The 23,378-nt window shown below is 43.1% G+C and overlaps 1 protein-coding gene across 2 annotated transcripts in view; it reads left to right on the forward strand.

Moving 5' to 3' along the window:
- The window catches only part of Prkn (parkin RBR E3 ubiquitin protein ligase), a 1,575,591-nt gene that overhangs the window by 1,514,326 nt on the left and 37,887 nt on the right, over positions 1 to 23,378 (forward strand). For both annotated transcript variants that reach the window (XM_023699288.1, XM_023699289.1), the window contains exon 10: positions 21,724 to 21,807. In XM_023699288.1, coding sequence (XP_023555056.1) covers positions 21,724 to 21,807 — 84 coding nt within the window. The remainder of the gene's footprint in view (positions 1 to 21,723; positions 21,808 to 23,378) is intronic.

Here is a 23,378-nt window from a genome sequence, read left to right on the forward strand (position 1 = left end):
CGGCCCACGCTGCGCCTGGGCTGGGACTGGTCCCGCCGGCGCAGGGTAGCAGGAAGCTCTCCACACACTCACCGGACCTGGGCTAGGACTGGGTCTGGATATTTTGTTTTAATAAGGCAATTGGAAGAGGTGTCATTATGCATGGTATCTTTGGATTGTTTTGTAACATCCATGAATGATTTCAAGTGATGCTATATATAGATAAAGTATCTGCAGACGCTTCCTCCAAGTTCTCTTTGCTTCCTTTACATCTCCCTGCATTTGCTCAGCCCCCCTCACCCTCCTGCGTCACTGACCCTTTGGCCAGTGTGCATGCCGTCGTCCACTGTTAGCAGTGTGGGGCCTCCGAGCTAGGCTAGAGGCTCAGGCAAGACATCTTTGTTGGATGAGAACTGCACAAGTTATTATCACAAAAGCAATACATTCTCACTGAACAATGTCAGAAGACTGGAAAAATGAAAGAAAAAAATGGAAAGCAACCCAGATCCTGGGTAGCTGGATGTGGTGTTTTTGACGCATTGTTTCTGTGGTAGGTATTTTTTTCTTCCTCCTCCCTCCCTCCCTTCTTCCCCCGTCATACAGTAACAAACATGCTCACCTTTCTCTAATACCATATTTAATGATGACTACTAATGAAGATGTGTCATGATTTACTCAAATAATTTGTCTTTCAGAATAGCAATAATTTTCCTCTGGCCTAATTTTTACGACACTAGTGATTTTTCTCTAGAATAAAAATTTGCTGGAAAGGTCATGTGCATGTTTTTAAGGCTTTGCATACAAAACATTTCCTTGGTGCCAAGAAATACCTCTTCATATATTTCAACATTTCTGAAATCAAAATGATGTTTTAAATTGATGTGGACATTACAGTGACAGAGCTTTTTCTTTGTTTTGTCAAGCTATGAAAATTGAAGGCACTTTTTACAATTAATGCCATCTTAGAGTTAAGGCATTGCAATCTTATAACTTGCCTCCCAGAAAGTAAGTATTGGTGTGCAGACCCTCCCATGGCACAGCATGGCTTGCTCACTTTCCCACACCTCTCCCTTTTCATTTTTGACAAATGATGCAATTTTATTTCTCTCCCATCAAGTCGGTGCATTACAATATAATTCACTAATAATTAACATCAGCATCTTTCTTTTTTTAATGTATTTAGTACAGGGTCTACTGGATCTCACTACGTAGATTGGACTCGTAGTGATCCTCCTGTTCTCGGCCTCCCATACTCTGGGATTACAAGTGCACACTACCATGCCCAGTCTCAATCTCCATCTGAGGGTGCCCTGGGGACAAGGCCAGCATGGCTTGCCAGGGATCAGACCTCAACCGCTGTGCTCTGCCTAAGCAGGTGCTTTAGTCCACTGAGCTATCTGGCCAGCCCAATCATCAGCATCTTTCTTAGAAATTGTAATAACTTTGATATAACTTTTTAGATATAGATTATGATTCTCCATGGTGCAAAAAGTTGTGAAACTTTTTATAAAAATATAAAGAAATTTCAATATAGTCAACACATGTAGGGTTCTATAATACATTATGATGACTAAAACTAAGTCTTAGCTCAGCAGATTAAAGCCCCTGCAAGCAGGCACAGAGGCAGGGAGTTCAATCCCGGGGCCTGCCATGCCGGCCCTGCCTCCAGGGCCCACTGAGACTGCAATTGAGACTGCATGTGGTGGCATGCACCTGTAATCCCAGCTCTTGGGAGGCTGTAAACGGGCAGACAATTAGGAGTCTGATCTAGTAGTGAGACCCTGAACACCCTGTAGGCCCTTCCCTAAAAAATACAACAACAAAAAAAAACTAAGTCTTGGTTACATTCCTCTAAAGTCCCATTTTATTAAAATCCAGAAGTGAGGTGATGTCACTGAGCATGACACATAGAGCACAGACCGACAGAAGCCAGCTGTCCTCCTTTTGAGCTGCTGGCTGCTTAGCACCCATGAGGGAGGAGAATCCACTACGCTGAGCAGGACGGAAAGGGAATCTAAGAAAATGCCTGTTGAATATCATTGCATTGTCCTGAGCCTAAAGCCACTTCCTTTGGGATAATATTGACTAAGAAGCCACTTTGCTGGTTTGCGTTAAGGCATTGCACCCAAATCCTGATCGTATAGTGAGAGCATAAAGCACTAGGAAGCACTTAGCGCACAGTTCAAAAAGAGCGTAAGAAGCTGCTCTGGTGAATCATGGTGATCTGAGCACTGAAAAGGTCTTCATAGACTCAGCTGACGTCTCTCTAAAAGAAGGCCTGAGAAGTAACACTTTGGGAAGATTTAAGTGAAATGATTGCCATATGCCAGGGGAGGCTCCATCTTCCTTTCAGAGAGCATCAGACCAAAATTCATTACTTCAAAATAAAAGATCATTACTGGAAAGATTTAATTATAAACCAAGGCTTACATCAAATCAGATTTCAAGTACATATAGGGGGAAAATAGAAAGTATGAGGATCATTCTCACCCACAGGCTGTTTACTGCTATCCCTAGTTACTGGGTTGTTGCCAGTGCTGAACCCATATAAAATATGTGCAGTTTGGTTAGCAAAAAATTGTATTTTAAGTTTTTTCAGATTTATTATACTAAAAGTTGAATTGCATTGAATTCCTCCACCCTCAAAATATTCTTCCTTGGGGGTCAAGGAGATGGCTCAGTAGAATAAGCGTTTCCCTGGCAAGCTCAAGGGCCTGAGTTCAATCCCCAGTTCCGTTTAAAAAAAAAAAAAAATTCTTTATAGGAAGCCCATCCAAACCTCATTGAGATCCAGAGGAGTTAATATTTGTAATCTCAGGGAAAAGTTTATTGGAATTCTAGTAAGAGGGTCTGCAGTTGCGGGGAGTCCTGGGCGTCCTAAGGCCAGTCAGCACAATGGCTAACCTGAACAAATGCCACAACTCAGGACTGAACCTGGGTTTTATTAATTTGTGAAGAGGGGAGTGGCTTGGGGTTGAGAGACTGAGAGTGGCAGGAAATGCATGAAGTGGTGTGAGCTGGCCTAGGTAGGAGGCAGAGTAGCACCTCTGCAATATCCCCAGAGAGGTATATAGAAAAATACCAGATTCTAGTACCAGGTAGCCTCGAAGTTTGAAGGAAGTATCTTTTGTTTTGGGTTGGTTACTTCAGTTTTGGTATCTGGTTTTCTGCCCTCGGACACCACGGCCTCTTTCTGAAGTCTCAGCCCCAGCCAACAGCACCGTGTCTCTCAGCCTAGCACATGCTTAGTAGTAGGATGCCATAGATGGGGCACCACTCACCTTCTCCATTTCTTCAAAGGCTATACAGCAGCACCCTGGCTAGACCCACTTATATTGCTTAAAGCCAGTTGGGGGAGTGGAATATTTTCCTAACCAGCTCTGTACATATCAGTACATGGAAGTATGGGCAAGGGTTAGCCAAAATGGAGACAAATTGTCTTCTTTCAGGGGAGGCCATCTGGTGGGCCTCTACATCCCTCACTTCAAACACACTTATCACATGCTTCTTGATGCTTTCTGAAGCAGTTCTGGAGTTTCTGATTGTCTTTAGTTTTCCAGGCTTGGTGTGGCTGCCTCACTGTCCTGAATCCACCCAAATGTGTTTATTTGTGATAGACATTTTGACTTCAGGAAAGAGCCAGAAATCACATAGCACCAGATCTGGTGGATAAGGTAAATGAAGACACGCTGTATGCACTTGTTCAAGCCCATCTTTCCATTAGATGGCACCCAGAAGGAGCATTCCCCATATTTTTTTTATCATACCTCATAAAGACACTCATAAAAGAGAACTTCCAGAACTACTTCAGAAAGTGGCAAGAGTGATAAGATTAGTGTAATCAAAGAGGAAATATTTTGAGATCACTGACAGTGTGACTTTTACTATAATTTTAATTAAACATTTACTATCTTTTTTTTTTTTTTTTTTTTTGCGGTACCAGGGATTGAACTCAGGACCTTGCACTTGCCAGGCAAGCGTTTATTCCACTGAGCTATCTCCCCAGCCCCCCTTTACTATACATTTTCATCGTACCTCATATGTTTATTTAGATTCTAGAATCTTACTTGATATTCCTTGTTAGAAAAAGAAAAGTTTTTCTTTTTCAAAATTAATGGTAGCCAAGTTCCACTTCTTAACCCACTATTTGAACTGCCACTTTAGCAGGCACAGCTGTAGATGTGCGCTTGATGCTTCTCTTGATTCTTTGTCACCACCCCCTAAGCAGCCCCCTGCACTCCAGGATGTGACACTGAGTTTTCCCAGCCAGGCTGAGGGGACTCATGGAGCCCAGGTTCTCTTCAAGGCCCTGCAGCCAGCCAGGTGATCATGGTGGATACTTCACAATCCCAGTATTTATGGTTACGTTGCTACTGATCTGACGGAGGATGCTGGGTTCTCTGCACGGTAAAGAGGAAGGCGTGGCTGTCTGTGTCATTTCATGACTTATTTGAAAGCACATTTCCATCCTTAGAAACAGCCATTTCATTTTGACTAGTGTCACTATGCACTGAATGATGTACAGCATGGTACATTTGCCTACCAAAAGTCTCTTTGAACAGAGTCATGGAATTGTACTATTATGGGTAACATAAACAAATGGATATCTTTAAACATTTCTTATCATCTTAATTATCTAAAATTTACTGATGCCTTTGGGGTCTTTAAGACCAGAACCCATGTTTGGACTTCACCTGGGCACACGGACACTGACCCTATTGATTCATTTTGTAGGACTGTCCTGTTCCCATCCTAATTAATCTTATTTCCCTCCAAGACCCCCGGTGTCTCACAGGCAGTGGAATGTGTCCAAACTGCTGCAGAGGGCAGGCCATTCCCTGGGCACTGTTTTTTTTTTTTTTTTGTTTGTTTGTTTTTGTTTTGCAGAACCGGGGATTGAACTCAGGCCCTTGCACTTGCCAGGGAAGTGCATATTCCACTGAGCCATCTCCCCAGCCCCATGGGCACTGTTGTAGTGGAGCTATCTGTTGAGGGTCTCGATCCTTCTCTCCTAACTCCTGAGGTAAATCTTATTCAGTATCTCCTCAGAGCCAAGTGCAGGAGACAGCGCCCCTCAGGACATTGGCTGAGCCTGCAGAGCTGAGTGTAGGGGGGATGCAGGTAGATTTGGGCAGGGGGAGTACACAGGAGAAGCTTCAAGCTCACACCCACACTCAGGGAGTTTGCTCAAAGCATTTCCAACTGAGAGTCACGGTCCCCCACTCTGAGTTCCCTGGGCAGAGAGGGCCACAGGCAGTGTTCAGGACAGGGAACACCCATGTGCTCCCAGAGCCTGAGCCTCATGGAGACAAACACGGCCCTTTGTCCCTGTGCTCCCACAGCTGTGCATTGACCACAGGAAGCAGCCCCTCCATGAGTGAATGAGTGGGTGAGTGTGCAGTGCCACCTCTCCACAGGCTGGAAGTGACAACTCCTCGAGGAGCACTTTGCCTTTTGGTCCTTGTTGCCCCTCACAGAAAGAGATGGAACATTAATGAACAAGGGGTTAAATTACTGTCATTATTCATACTGTAGTCATCAAATGTCCATTCACTTGCTGTGATCCAAGTTTTTGGGTGATTCCTTCAAATACAGAATGATATTATGCCTATTGCCATTAGAGACAATGCCAGAAAAAAAGAAGGAGCTATTCCACCCTAACTATGACCAATCCAGATGCTTGCAAAGGCCCCCAAGGCCTCAACAGGCTTTGTCCTAAACTAGGAGGGCAGAAGGGGATGCTGCCCAGCGGAGAGCTGGCTCGCAGTCGCTTGGCAGATTGAACATTCCTTGGTCATAGGACCTAAAAGCTGTGAGTGAAGAGACTGCCATGCCCATGGCATTTCATTTGCTCACCTGAGATTGCCTGTTATCTCAGCAGTTCCCAGACCAGTCCGGGTCTTGCTCTTTAGCTGCTACTTAATTAGTTTCCTCTCTACTTCTTTAGCAAAGCAATAAAACTGCAAGGGGAGGAGGGCGGAATCTTGGTTGGAGGGGCGAGTTTGCATTTTCCTTTACAATTTAGTAAGACACCTGCGAGGTGTGAGTGCTGCTGGGAGATAAGGTGTTTCTGGTCACTGAAGGCCTTGGCTCCCCCTCCTGCTGGCAAACCCCAGGCAAGCCAGCGGTATCTTGTGCTAACAGGCCTGCAGAGGAGTCTCAGAGCCCAGCGAGGGCTGATGGCTGTCAGGGACTGTGTGGGAGTTGCTGGGCTGCCTGAAATGTTCCTGGCTTTTTGCATTGTCTGTAGTCAGGGCAAAGATGCATATCAGAGAGGATAATGCGGGAAATGCTCCCACCATTATTAAGCAGCCCAGCTGTGAACCTTCTCTAAGAGGCCTTAACAACACAAGCAGAAGCATTAACTGGCTTAGTTCCTGAGAGATTCCAGGGTGAATAAATATCTCCGACCCCACCTAGAGCTCTGTTTCTTCTCTCCCGCTCTGAGCTGGAATGTTCATGAATAGTAATGTAGGGCAAAGCCCCTGGGCAGAGAACACCTGAGGTCGAGCAGAGTTCTCAGAAACCCAAGCCCCAGACGCCTGCCAGCTTCGCGTGGTGCCACGCATACAGCAAGGTGAACTCATTGCTATGGCTTGTTTCTGCTTCTTACTAGGCACTTTATTTTAAGGGTGAAATCCAAACCAGACTCTAACTCATTAAATGAGTTCTTTAGTGCTGAATGAAGTATTGATGATTTATCAGAAATTACAGAAGAGAGTCCTGTTGCTAAGACCAAGGTCTTTAACTTGGTGTTTTACACACAAAAACAAATGTTTTTAACCCGAACCTGATAACTAATGGACAGATTGTAATAATACTGGGTCACAGCCAATCTGACTTGAATTGTGGATTCCACTGACTATATTCACACTAAATTCCCCTTGTGAGGAAGGGTGGTACTGTAGGTGTCAGCAGCAGACACTTGTTCAAAACATGCTCTGAGGGGCTAGGGAGATAGCTCAGCGGTCTAAGCAGCTGCCTGGCAAAAGCAAGGACCCAGGTTTGATCCCTGGTACTACACGCCATGTTGGCCACCAAAACTGGGCATGGTGGCACACCCCTGTAATCCCAGTGATGGGAAGGTTGAGATAGGAGGATCACTACGAATTTGAGTTGTTCATTGAAACCCTGTACCAAATAAATAAATAAATAAATAAATAAATAAATAAATAAGAGATAAAAAAAAAAACATGCTCTGAGCAACAGTCCCCCATGCCCAAGTGAGCAATGGTCAGGATGCTGTCTAGCCTTAGTACAAGATTGACAGAGTGAGGGAACAGGTAAAACAGACACCCAGAGACATGGTGAAAGTTCCGGATAACTCTGGACAGTTCTCATGTTCTGATTTCTTTGAACTAGTAACTCAAAATGGCATGGCAGGAAGAGCCAAGTGTCTTCACTGTAGATACTTACACGTCCTGTTCTTCATTCTGACTGACTGTATCCTGCAGATCTTTCCTTCATCACAGAGCCAAATGGAACTCATGTGATTCTTCTGAAGGCTAAAGAAATAGAGCAGCCTTTGCTAGGAGCGGGAAACTAAGACTTTGAATGTAACGTACTTGAATCATTAATAAAACACTGGTGGTTTTCTTACTTCCTGGTGTCTGTATCTAACCCTACCTTCCTATACAGCGTGGAGGGTGCTCTGCTTTTTTGTGTTCTCTGGTCCCATATGTGGCCAACTATATGACCCAGGCAGCCTTCAGACCAGTGGATCTCCTGCCCTTTTCTGGTAAGCTGGGTAGCCACCAGGCCACACAAGGGTCCTGAGCAGGTAAATTGGGGTTGCCAAAGCAAGAGGTGTTTTTAAGTGTAAAATGTACACCAGAGTCCAAAAGCTTGGGAAGCAAATATGTAAGACATAGGGCTAGGGAGATGGCTCAGTAGAATAAGCGCTTCCCTGGCAAGCACAAGGACCTGAGTTCAACCCCCGGTTCTGCCAAAAAAAATTTTAAAAAAATTTAAAAAAAAGAATATGTGGGACATAAAGTCATAAGCTAACTCAGTAACAATTCTCATATCAATAACATGTTGAAATGATGCTCTTTTGATACTGAAATTAACTTTACCTGGAGAGGTTTCGGGTTTTTGTTTTCTTTTCTTTTTTCATCTTTTAATGTAACTACTAGAACTTTTAATGTTACTGATACAGTACTTTGTTTGAACAGCACTGGTCTAGACAGTAGCTTTTCACTAATGAATTTAAAACCAGAAAGGCAAAAGTGATACAGCACTATGCTGGGAGTCTGTTCTGGCCAGAGTTTGTTAGTGATGTACTCCCAGGATCCCAAATGAACTTCCTAAGGGAGTTTTCTGCAGTGCATTCACTGGACCCTATGAGCTGGCTCGGTCTGGCTTGTGCACGATGTCCATGGTCCTACAACCTGGACCACGCCAGAGTCCTACAACCTGCGCCAAAGCCTGTCTCCTGCCCTGGGCTGGTGGCCTCTGGCTCTCATCCCTCCCCCAGCCCCAGCTCCTGATCCTGAGTGAGACTCCTCAAGGCTCCAGTGTTTGCACCATTGCTGGCCATGGATGGGAGCTGCTCAGGGCCCCCGCTCAGGGCACACTTATACCTTCCCACTTCATCCCCCATGCTCCTGTTCACACTCTGTGCTCCCAAGGGACCTCAGATCCCTTCATGCAACCTTACTGGCAGAGGGCTGTCCTAGGTATTTTGCCTCCAAACTTGATCCTCCTTCCTTGAAAGCCATGGTCCTTTGAGAAAGTTTGGTGTTCCCAGCTGTGAGCTTCGCTGAGGCTTTATACTTCCTCCTCTCCCTCTCTTCTTAGCATTTTCCATAGCTCTCACTATTTTTTTTTTTTTTTTTGCTTTCAAACCACTTTTGAGCCCTATTCATACAGCTTTCTTTCTCCATCCCATCATATCCATGACCTTAGTCTCAGAATCTGCATAATTGACTGTATCCCTGGACCAGGACTCTGGGCTCCTGAGTCACTAAGGTCCCCACCCTGGCCCATCTCAGGTCTCAAAACTGTGATCCTAGGACTCACCTCTCCCTTCCTATCCCTGGATTTCAACACCATGCTGCTATCCTCCTGCTTCTCAGAAGCTTGGACTTTTCTACTTACCACTCACTGCTCATTCACTGTGCAGAGCTTTGCTGAGTTCACCTCTGTGACAGTGGCTCTGTGAGGCCCGGCACCTCCACAGGAACTGTACTGAATCTGAGCGAACTTGAATCTGAAGTGACTTCAGCCTACCCGAATGGAAATAGAGAGTAGGCAGCTTGCAGCTTGGGAGAGAGGTTGGGAGTTTGGGATAGGTTTTGAGAAATTGTTAGCAGAGATGCCATCAGTCAGAACTGGGAGTTGGAGCTGCTGCTGTCTGAAGGTTCAAAGGTGAACAGAAAAGCAAATGTCATTTCTCACAGACCACCTGGATCTCTCGGTGACATGAGCCTCTGAAGTTCTGCATCCTGAACTACACAAAGGTGCATATGATTGACTCTTGTATCACAGTGCTCACAGTTAACCTCAAGCTTGTCTATTGTTTGCAAACATCATCTTTCCATGCTGATGGCAAGCTCTTGACTCTGGTAGCTGGCATGCTGCAGATATCAATTACCTACTACATTCTGCATACTCTTCATCTTGTTTGGAACAAGATGAAATTTGTTACTCACTTACAAGAGAAGATAGGTAAAGTTATGTCTTGTGAAGGGACCAAGATTTTAATAGAAGTTTATGTAAAAAATAAATAACATCACAGACAAAATACCTTGATCCATTTGCTCAAATTTAGAGAAAAATGACCAGGAAAGGTATGAAACTGCCCAACACCCAATAGAAGTTTTAGATAGATAAATAGATAGGGTTAGTGATTATTGATAAGCTTTAAAAAAAACTTCCAAAGATAATCTCCAAAATGTGCTAGAAGGGTGCTCTCAATACGGCTGGGCCCCTTTCCAAAGCTGGCCTTGTCCTAAGTTGCCGAGGCCCAGGCCCAGGTGTTCAGGGAAAGCACTTAGTCTCCCCTGCTGTGCTAGAGAGCATAAGGATGCCCACAGGCACGCAGGACATATTGGGCTCAAATTGCCATATGGCTTAGATTTCACATTTTTACTGGCACAGTGTAATCATTTTTACAGAGTCTAGTGCCTTGCTACAGATTGTAAATGATAAGGTCACAAGGATTAGAGACCAGTTAAAAATTATAGAAGGCATATGCTATGCACTTTACTAATGAATGGCCATTTTCAAGCATGTTCACTAATGAATGGCAATATTTGAATGGGTCCACTAATGAATGGCAATATTTGAAAGTGGTGTTGAATTTGATACTCTGACCAGTGCTCCATTTCTGAAAGGAGCCAACTGCTCCATAAGGTTTGAGAAATGCTGATTGAAATCTAAACTGGGAAGGCCTTCCAAGATGTTAAAGGGAATTCTCAGTTAGAAACAAAAATTTGCCCACCAAGAAGTTTGTATTGATGTACATTGATGGTGTCGATTTTACCACCATAAAATCCTTATAAGAGTCCCAACTTGCATCCAAAGCTTCCTTTAGCCTAGGGAAATGATGAAGCTAATGGAAGAGCTGGGGAGTGTGGAAGGCAGGGACCATGATGATCACCACAGGCATTGTTGTCTAGACTGGCTTCAGAGATGAAAATTAAGGAAGGAAGTGAGGAGCAAGTGACAGAGAGTCACTGCCACAAGTTGTGCCTGCCCACTTCCCTCTGTCTTCAGGTAGGCTACTGCCATAAAGTTCCTGGCAGGAGATGCTGAAGGCCAGATACGCCAAGTTAAGGTCCAGGATACGAGGAGAAAACCTGTTATTTTCCTGTCTCCAGCTTAGTACATTCTAACCTAGACTTCCAGTCTGTTGGCTGTCAATGTATAAATCCACCAAAAGTCCTCTCCCTGCAAGGAGGCCAAAGCAGGGCAGGATGACCCAGGAGATGACTGGCTCCATAAAGTAGGAGGTGAGAAAGGGAGCATGGGGCCACTACATGCCACCTTGACCCAAGCTCCGTGCATAGGCAGTGCTTAGAAGTGGTCTGGATCTATTTCCTCAGCCAAGAGGCTGTCTTTGTGGTTACCCAACATGTGTACAAAGGTCTTAGCAAAAGTTCTGGGATTTATTGAGATTCTTTTAATGTGGCTTGGCAAATGTGGTGATTGGTAATACCATGTGTTGGAGAGGGGCAGGGAATAGACCTCCACACACCTTGCTGCAGGGGCCACAGCAGCAGTCCAAATGGAGCGCACGCACACACACACATACACACACACACACACACACACACACAACTTTGACCCCGCTACTTCACTTCCGGAAATGGATCCTACAGATTTCTTTTCATATGTGTAAAATGACCTATGGTGAAGAATTCTGGGCTTTGTTTCTAATGGCAGAATATGGAAAGGGTGTGAGTGCTCATTGTAAATGCTGGTTGAATGAATCAAAGCACATCGATCAACTGGCATACTGTGCAACTGTTTAGGAAGAACAAAGCTGTGCAACAAGTACCAATAAAGGGTAGCCTGTAATATTCACTGGACAAAAACTAAGATATTGAACACACTATGTCATATAATATGGGTATTTTATGGTTTTTGTTTGTTTGTTTGTTTGTTTGTTTAAAAAATGTGTGTGTGTGTGTGTGTGTGTTTAAATGCACAAAATATTTCTGGAAAATACACATACAAACAGGTAACATTGGTTATCTGCTGGAAGCCTTTTAACTGATCAAGGAAAACTGCAAGCTTATTTTTCAAAATTTACTGTTTGAATTTCTGGTTACCTACCTGTGCTATCAGTTCAAAAAGTATACAAACTATTTTTAAATTCATGACTGTGAAAATTATATCTCAATAAGGCTGTTCAAGAAAAATAAATACAAATGGGCAATATTTTATTTTATGGAAAAAATAGCAATAGTTTATATATTATTATTTTCCAAATATCTACAGCATAAAAGAAGAAAAATATTCTTGCAAAGAAGAAACAAATATAACACAAAGCTTTCTTTTCAACCATCTGAGATAAACTGGTAGTATAAATGAATCAAATTAGCACAAAGTTGAGGCATCATTTTGTCAGTGGATACAATTTGAGAACATGATGTTAAGTGAACTAAGTCAGACACACAAACTTAAACATTACATATTTTCTCTGAAGTGAGGAACACAAAATATATAAAAAATAAAGAGCAAATATACAAATAAAGAGAAAAAGAAAGAAAGAAATAGAAAGTAGGGGGGAGTTCAAATACTTCCCCAAGTTACATACATTTTTGTTTGAAAAAATGGTCAAGAAATATTTTAAGTTAAAAAGAAAGTAACTCTTGGAGTTAGGAAGTAAACATAAATGTCTTTGTCCGCAGTCATAGATTACACGGTTCATTTCATAGAAGTTCCATCTGCAAGAGGACCAACCCATATCTAAAGCATTTATTAATAAGCACGCCTCTCAGTATGAGGTCCCCTTTGGTGGGCTGTGGGAAAGCTAGCTGAGTGGCTCCGTGGCCCTCATTTTGAAGCCCTTGTCCTGAGCTGGGTGGTGACAAGACTTTCACTCCATTGTATTCACAAAGTGTAAATTAAAACTTCACACCTGAAATGCTGGGTGGGTGCTGTACGAGACAGATGACGCAGAAGGAAGGGGGACCCTTTAAGAGCTCACACAGATGGAAATGAAATCAAGGATAATAAGCACCTTTTATTTTCTTTTTTTAACCACCTTTTCAAAATAACAAAACAAAAACAAATATGCCTTTTAGGAATGCGAGGTGATAGATGTCACAAAATTTTGTGGGCAATCAGGTGACTTTGTTTTTAATCATCCTTGGATCATTAGTATATAGTTGAGAAATACAGAAAAATTTGGCCATTGAGCTATATCCAGCCTCTCTAAAGTTGTTTATTTTTAGTCACTGGGAGACACATATAAAAGATTGTCTTGGTCTGTTTGCAGTTTGAGCTTGGCACACTTTAAGCTTGCTTCCCGCCATGAGATGTTGTGATTTTAAGATGCTGTGTACTTGAAAGGAAATAATTTCACTTTCCTTCTTTCAGAATCCTGTTTTAGCACATTATTATCTAACACCATTTCCACTCTGTGGCACTGTCTTGTCAGAACGAGTTGTGCATATGACAGCGGACCAGTCACCCCCCAGGGGTCCTTGCTCTTCCTCTACGCTAACTTTAACACACCGAGACCAAGCGTATGTCTCTGCTGCCACCTTCAGGAAAGTCACATACCAAGAAAACTCATATTTCTTCTGTTCCCAAGAAGTACAAATGTGTGCTTCGTACTTTGATGTTTCCCTTGACTATAGTAAGGGGTCCTAAGATGGTATTTGATTCTCCTGTTCTTTTAACACAGAACTTCAGAGCGATGAAAGAGAGATAAACGGCACATAATAGAACGGTTTTATAACAGATGCAGTTGTGACAGAAAACAGGCACAAAGAAATTTGGGCTTTCACATAGAGATCACTCAACTTTAAAGATCAAAATCTTATTTTAAGGGTCATTACTTGTAGGTACCAACTGGCTCTCAACTTCATTGATCAGCAAGGCCTTGAATGTTCTTATTGCATTGGAAGCTGTTCCTCTGCTTCGTTCCTGTGCTGCCAGAAAAAAAAATATGCATGTTGCCTTCTACACATGCCTCTTAGGAGCAAATGCGGAATCAGACGCCAGCACCAATTAAGCAACAGTTCCACTGACATGATGTTAAAGGACTGCCATGAAGGGAAATGCTTGTGACTCCCACAGTGGAATCGCTGCATTCTAAGGGAATTGGCAGTGATGTAACTCGGCAAGCTGGCGCATGGGTACCAGTCGAGCGTGGCCTACCATAGGCAGCCTGACACTTACAGGGAGTTCACACATGTGGCACTTGCAAGAGGGTCTGAGTTTCACCTGAGACTTGCTCTAGCAGTTATTCTTTGTCAACATGTTAGGAATTACTTTAATAAATAAGGTACTTACTATTATCTTATAGTTCTTTAGACTTGTGCTTGTAAAACATTGCAACCCCATAAGAAAATGTTTTACTGCATTTCCTACGTGTCAGAAACTGAAGTATTCCTCATATTGTGCCTTTTCCACAGATGCAGAACCTAAAGCAAGCAACGTTAAGATCACAGAATAGTAGAGGAGTGCCTCTGTGTCCAGTCTTTCAGGCTTCAAAGGCTATACTTTTAGACACTAAAATATATCTCTTTAAAATATTTAAAGCATTTCTGTATTGTGTCATGAATTAAATGTACTATTCTTTTACATGTTACTCAGATCTAAAATTTTACTCATCCTAAACATCAATGCAGCCATGTGTCCTGTAATGCTGGGTGTGCCTCCCAAGAAATGTGTCATTAAGGCAGTTTTGTCACTGTGGGGACGTCTGCACATGCTGGCACAGATCTGGATAATGCAGCCTGCTGTTCAGCCGGGTGACACGAGCCGGCCCATTGCTCACTGCCTACAGACCTGCACTGAATACTGAGGCCGTTAGGGCACAGTAGCAAGTATCTGTGTATCTGAACAACACCAGGAAAGGTTTTTAAATGGTGTATCTGTAGATAGCCTGTACATAGAACGGAGCTCATGGTGCGGGCAGTAGCGCTGGGTGAGTCAGTGAGTGACCGCAGGTGATGTAGAAGCCCAGGATATTCCTGTATACTGCTGCAGACTTCATAAATATCATACACCTAAGCTACACTAAATTTATGTTCAACAAATCTTCTGTCTTCGATAACAAATGAACTATAACGAATTATAGCTTCTACTTTATTTATTTATTTTTTTGCTATGTAGAGATCAAACCCAGCACCTTCACACTGAGCTGTAGCCTCAGCTCTTTTACACATTTTGTATTTTGAAACAGAATCTTGCTAGGTCACTAAATTGGCCAGGCAGGGTATGAACTTACAGTCACTCCCCTCAGCCTCCCAGAATGCTGGGATTATAGCTATGCACCACCCCACCTAGGTTTTATACAAATTTAAAAAGTTTTAACTTTGACTTTTCTGTAATAACACTTCAACACACTTCACGAACCTATTATGCAGTTGTACTAAAACTTCTTTCTTTATATCTTTATTCTAAAAGCTCTATGTTGGTGAATTTTTAAGGTAATTTTCATACTTGTCAAAAACTAAGACTCAAGGGGCTGGGGAGATAGCTCAGTAGGATAAGCGCTTGCTTGGCACTCAAGGGCCTGAGTTCAATCCCTGGTTCTGCAAAAAAATAAATAAATAAATAAAAAGAAATCAAGTGACTTTTAGGGGGCCTGGCCCTAGCTCAGTCCTTTAAGTGGCTGCTTCCACAAAGCTGTCAGCCTCAGGTTCCGGAGTTCAAACCTCACAACTCTCCCGCTGGCCAAAAGTGCCCTGAAGGCATTCGAGGAAGGAAAAAAAAAAAAACCCTTATTAAGCTGGGCTTGGTGGCGCATACTTGTAATTGCAACACTTGGGAGGCTGAGGGAGGATGGTCGCTGTCAGTTCAAGGCCATCCTGGGCCACAAAGTGGGTTCAGGACCAGCCTGAACTGCGTAGTGAGACCCTGTCTCCAAAAGACAAAAAACAAACAGAAATAAAAACTAAGACTCAAATACACACTGACGTAGGCCTCTGCAGGGTCAGCATGAGCAGTGTCGCCGTCTTCTACCTGCACACCTTGTTGCGCTGAGAGGTCTCTGGAGACAACCGCACTCCTAGAGCTGTCTGTTGCCTGGAATGACAAGGCCTTCCTCTGGGATCTTCCCGGAGGTCCTGCTCCAGGGGTTCCTGAGGACGAGTCACTGTTCAAAGCCATGTCCGTAGCATTTGCTTGGAGTGTTTATTCAGCATAGACCGGCTTCTGAATTCATAACGCCCCATGACTGTTCCTATTAGTGAGCACCTGTCCACACTGGAGGATTTTCAGGCTATTTTTGCTGAAGTTTGCAAAAGCTTCAGATAAGCTCTCATTGTAAATTTTCTAAGAGATTTGTCTTTTTCTTCCGCAGTTTTCTTTTCTTTTGCCTCTTCAGCTCTGTGTGCACAGGCAGTAGGAATTTTTCAGGCCCATTATGATCTGAGGAGGCCACCACTGCATGTGTGAGGCTCATCACTGACCAAAATGTGCCTGCACAGGACACGCCCACATTCACGCACATTAGTTGTAAGATAAAACTATGACTTCATGCATATGCATTTATGTATATTAGTTGTAAGATAACACTATGACTTCATGCATATGCATTCATGCATATTAGTTGTAAGATAAGACTAAAACAAAATAAGCACACTATTGAGTGTTTATTTTGTTTTGTTTTGCTTCTTGATACTCGGAATCAAACTCAGGACCTTCTGTGTGCCAACCAGGCAAACTCAGGACCTTCTGTGTGCCAACCAGGTGCTGTGCCGCTGAGCTACACCCCCAGCAACTTTGAAGTTAAGAATAGTTTGACTATTTCTTAGTAAGAAAAATAACTTATTGAATTACATCTTCATTAAATCTTTCTTAGGCCTCATCTTGGGCATTGTGGCTGAGCTAATTACTATAGCTAAGTGATAACTCTGGAGCCAGTCTCCCACTTTGAAAATGTCCCAAAAAAAAAAAAAAAAAAAGAAAGAAAGAAAGAAAATGTCCCATGTCTGCTGTAGTTGGATCAGACAATTATTAGACAATTATTGAATCACCATGTTCACTTGTCCATCATGAAATAAAAGGAAACCATCACACTGCTGGGGGTGTGACTTTTTTTTCCTGGCATTGAATTATGACTTTGGCCTATCATTTGGCTTCTTGGGATTTAAAAAAAAAAACATGGAAAGAGGTTTGAACTACAGCCCTGTAAATAACGTAGACAGATAAAATGGCAGGGCTGTTTTTCTATCAGTTCTTTTGTAAAATACAGGAAAGAAATTGACCCAGCTAAGCTTTTTATAGGAGTTATGGCAACCAGAATTCCACTAGAGAGGCAGGGCAAGGAGAGTGGGTTTATAGACATATGTGTGCAGAGGGGCTATACCTAAACATAGGAGCATATGGTTATGTGCCTACATACACACATATATGTGTATGAGTTACACATATACACACATATGTGTGGTTGTGTATCAGTGTATACTTATACACACATGTATATATGAATATATATATTGCAAGAAATTAACTTACCTGGTTGTGGAACGAGCTAGGCAGGTCTTAAATGCCCGGGGCAGGCCCTTGGGTAAGGCAGACTGGAAATCACAGGCATGGCCTGAAACTGAGTCCACAGGTAGATTCTGTGCTTCCTCTGGGAAGCTGCAGTTCTGATCCTGTGACTTCCAGCAGCTGTCAGGCTTGCCCAGCCTCCTAGGGTGCTCTCTGTTTTTTACCTCTGTGCTGCTGATTATGGATCTTACACCTACTCCTTGACTCTTACCTAGATCGGTGTTGAACCGATTAACTGGGGCTATAGTCCAGCCAAATTGTTACTTAAATCCAACATCTTAAGAATGTATGGCTGGGGAGATAGCTCAAGGGCGTAAGTACCTGCCTGGTAAGCCTGAGGTCCTGAGTTCAATCCCCAGTACCACAAACACACACACACACACACACACACACACACACACACACAGAATGTATACAGTTCATGTATTAGATTGCTCTCTGATAAAATCTAGCAAGAGAATAGAGTTTAGAAAACCAATGGAATAATAAATATGTGTTATTATTTATAACTGTAAAAGACATTTGTAATTCTTAAAAAAATGGAAGTGAATTGTCTTTATCAGCTCTTTTTCAAGAGAAGATAACCCAGGAGACGTGCACTATAGAAATGGATGGTGGTTCATCTTTTCAGTTCATTCCTCCTATGCTGTATCTTAAAGGGGCCTCAGCAAATGTGAGGACTTGGTTAAAAGTAGCAAATCCCTGGACAAAACACAGCCTTCCTCATGACTGGTCAAAAAAGATGATGTGCCCCCGGTATGAGGTATGCAGGTCAGGAGTGAGCCTGACGTTGTTGGAGCTGGGTGTCTTCCCTTCAACAAGCTCCTCCTCTGTAAATAGCGATTCCACAGAGTGCATTTGCACACTGGCCCAAAACCTCATCTCAAGCAGGAGTTTATCTCTGCCTAAGCCAGACGCCCCCAGACCTCTTGTGTTCGCATCCCCTTCACAGCTGGGTGAATTTTTCATAGCACCTCTAGGCCAAGAGAAATACCTCACAGTTTTGGTTTTTAATGATTGCAGTCCAAATAGCAAAATAAGATAATTAATAGCTTAATTTGGCTCACAGTTTCCAGTGGGTGCAACCCAGAGTCACCTGGCCCCCAGGCAGGTAGACGGTCCTGACGGAGGCAGCGAGAAGCAGAGAGGGAAGGGAGAGGCCAAGAGCAGTGACACGCTCCCCCAGCTGCTGCCCCAGCGACTGACCAGGTGCTGGCCACCTGCTAACCGCACAGTCAGCTACTGGGCTCCTCAGTGGGTGAATCTACTGATGAGAATGGAGTCCCCGTGATCCTGTCACTTTCCAAACATGAAACTTTTGGAGGAACATTTTAAATATAAACTATAGCATCACCTGAAAAATTAGTTCACGTATACTGGAAAAAAAAATCGTTTTATTTTTTAAAAATTATGTCACTAAGGGGCCAGGGAGATGGCTCCCTGACAAGCACTGCCCTGGCAAGCACAAGGGCCTGAGTTCAATCCCTAGTTCCAAAAAAAAATATGTCACTGATCTAAATAGACAGTATATTTGGGGTTTGGTGGTGGTATTTATTTCGTTGGGATTTTCTGTACTTATGATGCCTAACAATCCAGCTTCGTAGTGATAGAATATCACTGAAAGGAGGATGATAAGGTGTCCATCACCACAGGGGACATCCTTGAGTTAGTGGCTTACACTGTCCCACAGATGTTGAGTGTTAATGTTTTTCTCTAGTTTTTAAAATTTTATGGTACACCCTTGTCAGTTTGTTGTGGCATCCAGGGTGCCTTAGTGCACAGTTTGGGAACTGAAGCCCTAAGCATTTAGACAGGCCCTTTGACTTTTTTTTTTTTTTTTTTTTTTTTCTGGAACTGGGGATTGAACTCTGGCCCTTGCACTTGCCAGGGAAGTGCTTATTCCACTGAGCCATCTCCCCGGCCCCTATACAGGCCCCTTGAGCTCTAAATAATGTGATTTAAGAGGCTGGGAATGTAGCTCAGTGGCATAAGTGCCTGCCTGGCAAGTACAAGGTCCTGAGTTTGATTCCTGTTACTCCCACCTAGAATAATAATAATAATGTAATTTAAAGCTCAAAATAGCTTTCAAGATTGAATCAGACCTTCTAGATATTTCCTCATTTTACTTGAGAAAACTTCAAGTTATTTAACTGAGAAGGAAATTCTATATGATGTATCTAAGTTTAAATTAAATACTTTTTGGAATGGAAGCAAGTTTGTGCATTATTGTTAAATTATCCCAGGTATACTCTTGCAGCCTCTGCTTCCCCTGCCATCCTGAGTTGGAGAGGCTTTAATTTTTATACACTCTTTGTTTGCTCTTATCTCTTTACAGTCCATTCTTTGCTGTTCTGGTGAGAAAGAGTTTAATGTCCTTGTGTCAAGAAAGGCCTATTTATTCTGACAAACTGATCAACCTCCAGGGTGTTCTTGCACCATGAAACTGATTTTATATCTCATCCGCTGGCTAATAAGATGTGAAGCGCTTTTCCTGTCACGCCAAGAGCTCAGGCTTGCTTCTCTCCAAGGCAGCGAGTGAGATCACACTGCGCGTTCTCGGTGACTGAACCCTACGATCCAGCATTCCAGCAGAGCATGTCAGAAGAGAGTGATGGGGTGAGGCAAACCCAGAAATTAGCAGATGCGTGTAAAAAAGAAACAAAACCTCCCGAGGAAAGGCTAGGACTCCACTCCTTGTACACTATTTTCACCTTCAGTTCAGGGAAGGTAAAATGTCAGGGCCTAACACCTGGGGGTGCTGGTCATTTGTATAAGGACAACACCCTCACACACAGTGTCTTTCTTTACCCTGAACCCTCAGGTAAAATTGAAATCCCTCAATGTTTGACTTCCGTTTCTCTGCTAGAAAAGGATTTAAACACAGATTGCACATCCCTAACCCTAAAGCAAGAATGCTTCAAACCTTGAACCAACTTAAAGCGCCAGCATGAGGCCACAAATGGAAAAGCACACATCTGACCTCATGTGACAAATTGTGGTAAAAACACAGGTGCTATCAAAATAATGCATAAAATTGCCTGCAGGTTGTGTGTGTAAAACAAGTGCATCTTGTGTTTAGACTTGGATCAAATTCCCAAAATGTCTTATTATATATGTGGAAAAATTCCAAAATTAAAAAAAAAAAAAAAAACACCAAAATTCATCACACTCTTCATCCCAAGCATTTCAGGAAAGGGATACTCAGTTTGTACCCTGAAAGTGGTAGCTTCAAGATCAATTATGGCATATCTCTATAGAAGCAATAAGTGTATAATAAAATGCTTTGTTATGTCTTATGTTTTGATAAGTAATTTTCAGGTTATTTTTAAAAGCAGGAATTGGATGTAGAGAAGAGCAGAGTTCTGTTCAGATGGTGAAAATGACACAAAAAGAGAACATGTTAGGTGGGCTGTTCTGTGTGAGCCCAGGAGAAGCAGTGATACGTGATATCTTTTGGAATAAAGTTGATGAGAGGGGCCGGGAAGATGGCTCAGGGGAATAAGCACTTCCCTGGCAAATGCAAGGGCCTGAGTTCAATCCTCGGTTCCACCAAAAAAAAAAAAAAAAAAAAAAAAAGTTGATGAGATAGATAGATAGATAGATAGATAGATAGATAGATAGATAGATAGATAGTGTTCTGTTTGTTTTGTTTTCTCTTTTCAGTACAAAGTATTTTTATCTTAACCAAAACCAAGCTGATAACCTGGTCCATGCTGGAGAGCCCTCAGGTCTCTGGAGATGCCTTGAGTGTTCCAGACATTCAGTGGCTTTCCCGTGGTTCTCAGGAGTCAGGTGTCCCTTGGTATCGTGGTTCCACAACATGTAAATGCTGAAAGAAGCACTGTCACCTGGTGGAAAAGCCTGCTGCAATCCACATACTACTTGCCAGTAGCTGCCCTAACCAGTTACCACAGACTATGGGGTTTAACAGCAGAAATGTTACTTTTCATAATCCACCATGCCAGAAAGCTGAGCTCAGGGTGTCAGTGGGGTGATGTATTATGAGGCCTCCCTCCGTGGCTCGTGCATGACCACCTTCTCCTTGCATCCTCCCTGGTGGCCCTCCACCACTCAGTCTGTACCCTCATCTCCTAAGGATGTGTAGGGGTCATACGGATGCAGGCCCCAGCCGCCCCACCATAAGGCTCTATCTCCAAATCCATCGCACTCTGAGGTACTGGATGCTGAGATGTCAGCATATGAAGGAGGGGGTAAAAGAACTATTCAATCTCTAATAACCTATTTCTTCATTCCATAATAGACTTTCCATACAAATAATAGGTCCACGGACACATTCATACATACCTTCTACATACATGAACCAACATTCAGGGTACACTCTGAAGGAAGGTGTTTTCCTCGAATCCTAACACCCATAGCCCTTTGCTGCAGGTGTCCCTTTGCATTACTACCTGCTCCATTGGGCCAAAAACACTTGGAGGTGAGGAAATGTGGCTCTCAGCAACCTCACTACAGGACTCAGAACACACCTCCGTAGTGAACAGTAACATCGAAATGTAGCATGTGACTCAAAGTTCCTGATACACGGGTGTTCTTTTACAGTTTGTCTTTTGCCGGGACTGCAAGGAAGCATACCATGAGGGGGAGTGCGGTGCCACATGCGAAGCCTCGGGAGCAGGTGCCCAGGTACAGAATGCCCTCCTCATCCTTTACAGCAGGGTTTGGGACACCGGGGGGACAGAAGCTGCTGCCTGGAGGTTCCACTCTGAAAACCCAAGCCGCAGAGTGACAGGCCACAGCCCTGGGAACAGTAGGGCTCTGGCTTCCAGGGCCACCCCTCCTCAGATTACAGTGTATATGTCATAGCCATGTGGGATGTGTTTGTAATTCTGTGATAGTTTTTCCTCAGGTTAGTTCAGCGTAGGAATAAAGTTAGCATTGTCAGAACAGAGGTGAAGCAATTTAGCAATCTCCAAATCAGAGAAATCAATACTGACCTGACTCATATTTATTTAAGTGTCTTTGTATAGAATCTTTAATGAAAAGTATCTCTGGAAATGATTTCCATATGTTCCTCACTTTGTCATAGGGTTGCATCTCAATAAATCCATCATAAGTTAAAAAATACTGTTAAGTCAAAGATATGTTGAAAACCCATAACCCACCTAACACCACAGCTCAGCGGCACAGGTGAGGATAGTAATTGCCCTGGGACCACTGACTCAAGTTGACTGTCTCCCAGGAGAGTGGAGCCTAAGACTCAGAGAAATTGGGTTGTCAGGTTAGCCTAGCAATTTACATCTATGTGCTCTTAGGGCCACAGACAAGGACAACGGAAGGCTTCAGATGCATCTTCATGTCTGAGAGCTGCCAATACTAACAAAATACCCTCTTTAGCCCTCTTCACATCTTCTTTCCAGTTTAGTTCCCTTGCAGTGTTTTTTGTTTTTAGCCACTTGTGACTCCTTTCCACCATCCTTCCCTTTAATTCTGATGGATTTCTGTTCTTTGATATTACCTTCTCCAACCAGGCAAGCCCATTTCTCCTGGGGCCCAATCTGCTTTTCCTATTGGTTAGGCAGTTTGGCCCAAAACTTCATTTTTTTTTTTTTTTATTAATGCAATAGATTTTTTACAAGCAAGCTCAAAACTTGGTTTGAAATTGGTTTTAAAGTATTGAATAAGCTCTAAGTTGAAACTGCTGAGAGTTTGGGGAATCAGCAACAAAAGATCAATCCCTCACAGGCTAATGAGGACCCAGGCTGATCCGCTGCCACCCATGCTTGGTTGCTGTTCCTTCCATGTCTCGTTCCCTCCATGTTTCTCCCCTGAACAATGCCTAGTAACTCCCCACTTGCTCTTACAAACTACATAGATGGATTCATTCTCCTGTGGTCCTGAGTAGTTACTGTTATTCTCCCTATTTAACAGAAGATAAAACTGAGAGCTCCATGTTAATGACATTAAGCCACAGAAGACATCTGTTTCAGTGGCTGTACTTTTGGCATAATGTGAAAGCGATGGTGGCAATAGGCCAAGCTAGAGACATAGAGGCCAGCGAGTAAGGAGCTATAGAAGTCATTTTATGAAAGTCAAAGCCAAGGCAGTGAGAAAGCAGGAAGGGAGTCTAAGACTGCCATCATCAGGTTGGTGCTTTTCAAAGATCACTAGCTTTGGGGCCGGGGAGATGGCTCAGTGGAATAAGCGCTTCCCTGGCAAGCTCAAGGGCCTGAGTTCAGTCCCTGGTTCCACAAAAA

Source organism: Octodon degus, unplaced genomic scaffold, assembly GCF_000260255.1.
Source record: "Octodon degus isolate 3935 unplaced genomic scaffold, OctDeg1.0 scaffold00112, whole genome shotgun sequence".
NCBI classification, from domain to species: domain Eukaryota; kingdom Metazoa; phylum Chordata; class Mammalia; order Rodentia; family Octodontidae; genus Octodon; species Octodon degus.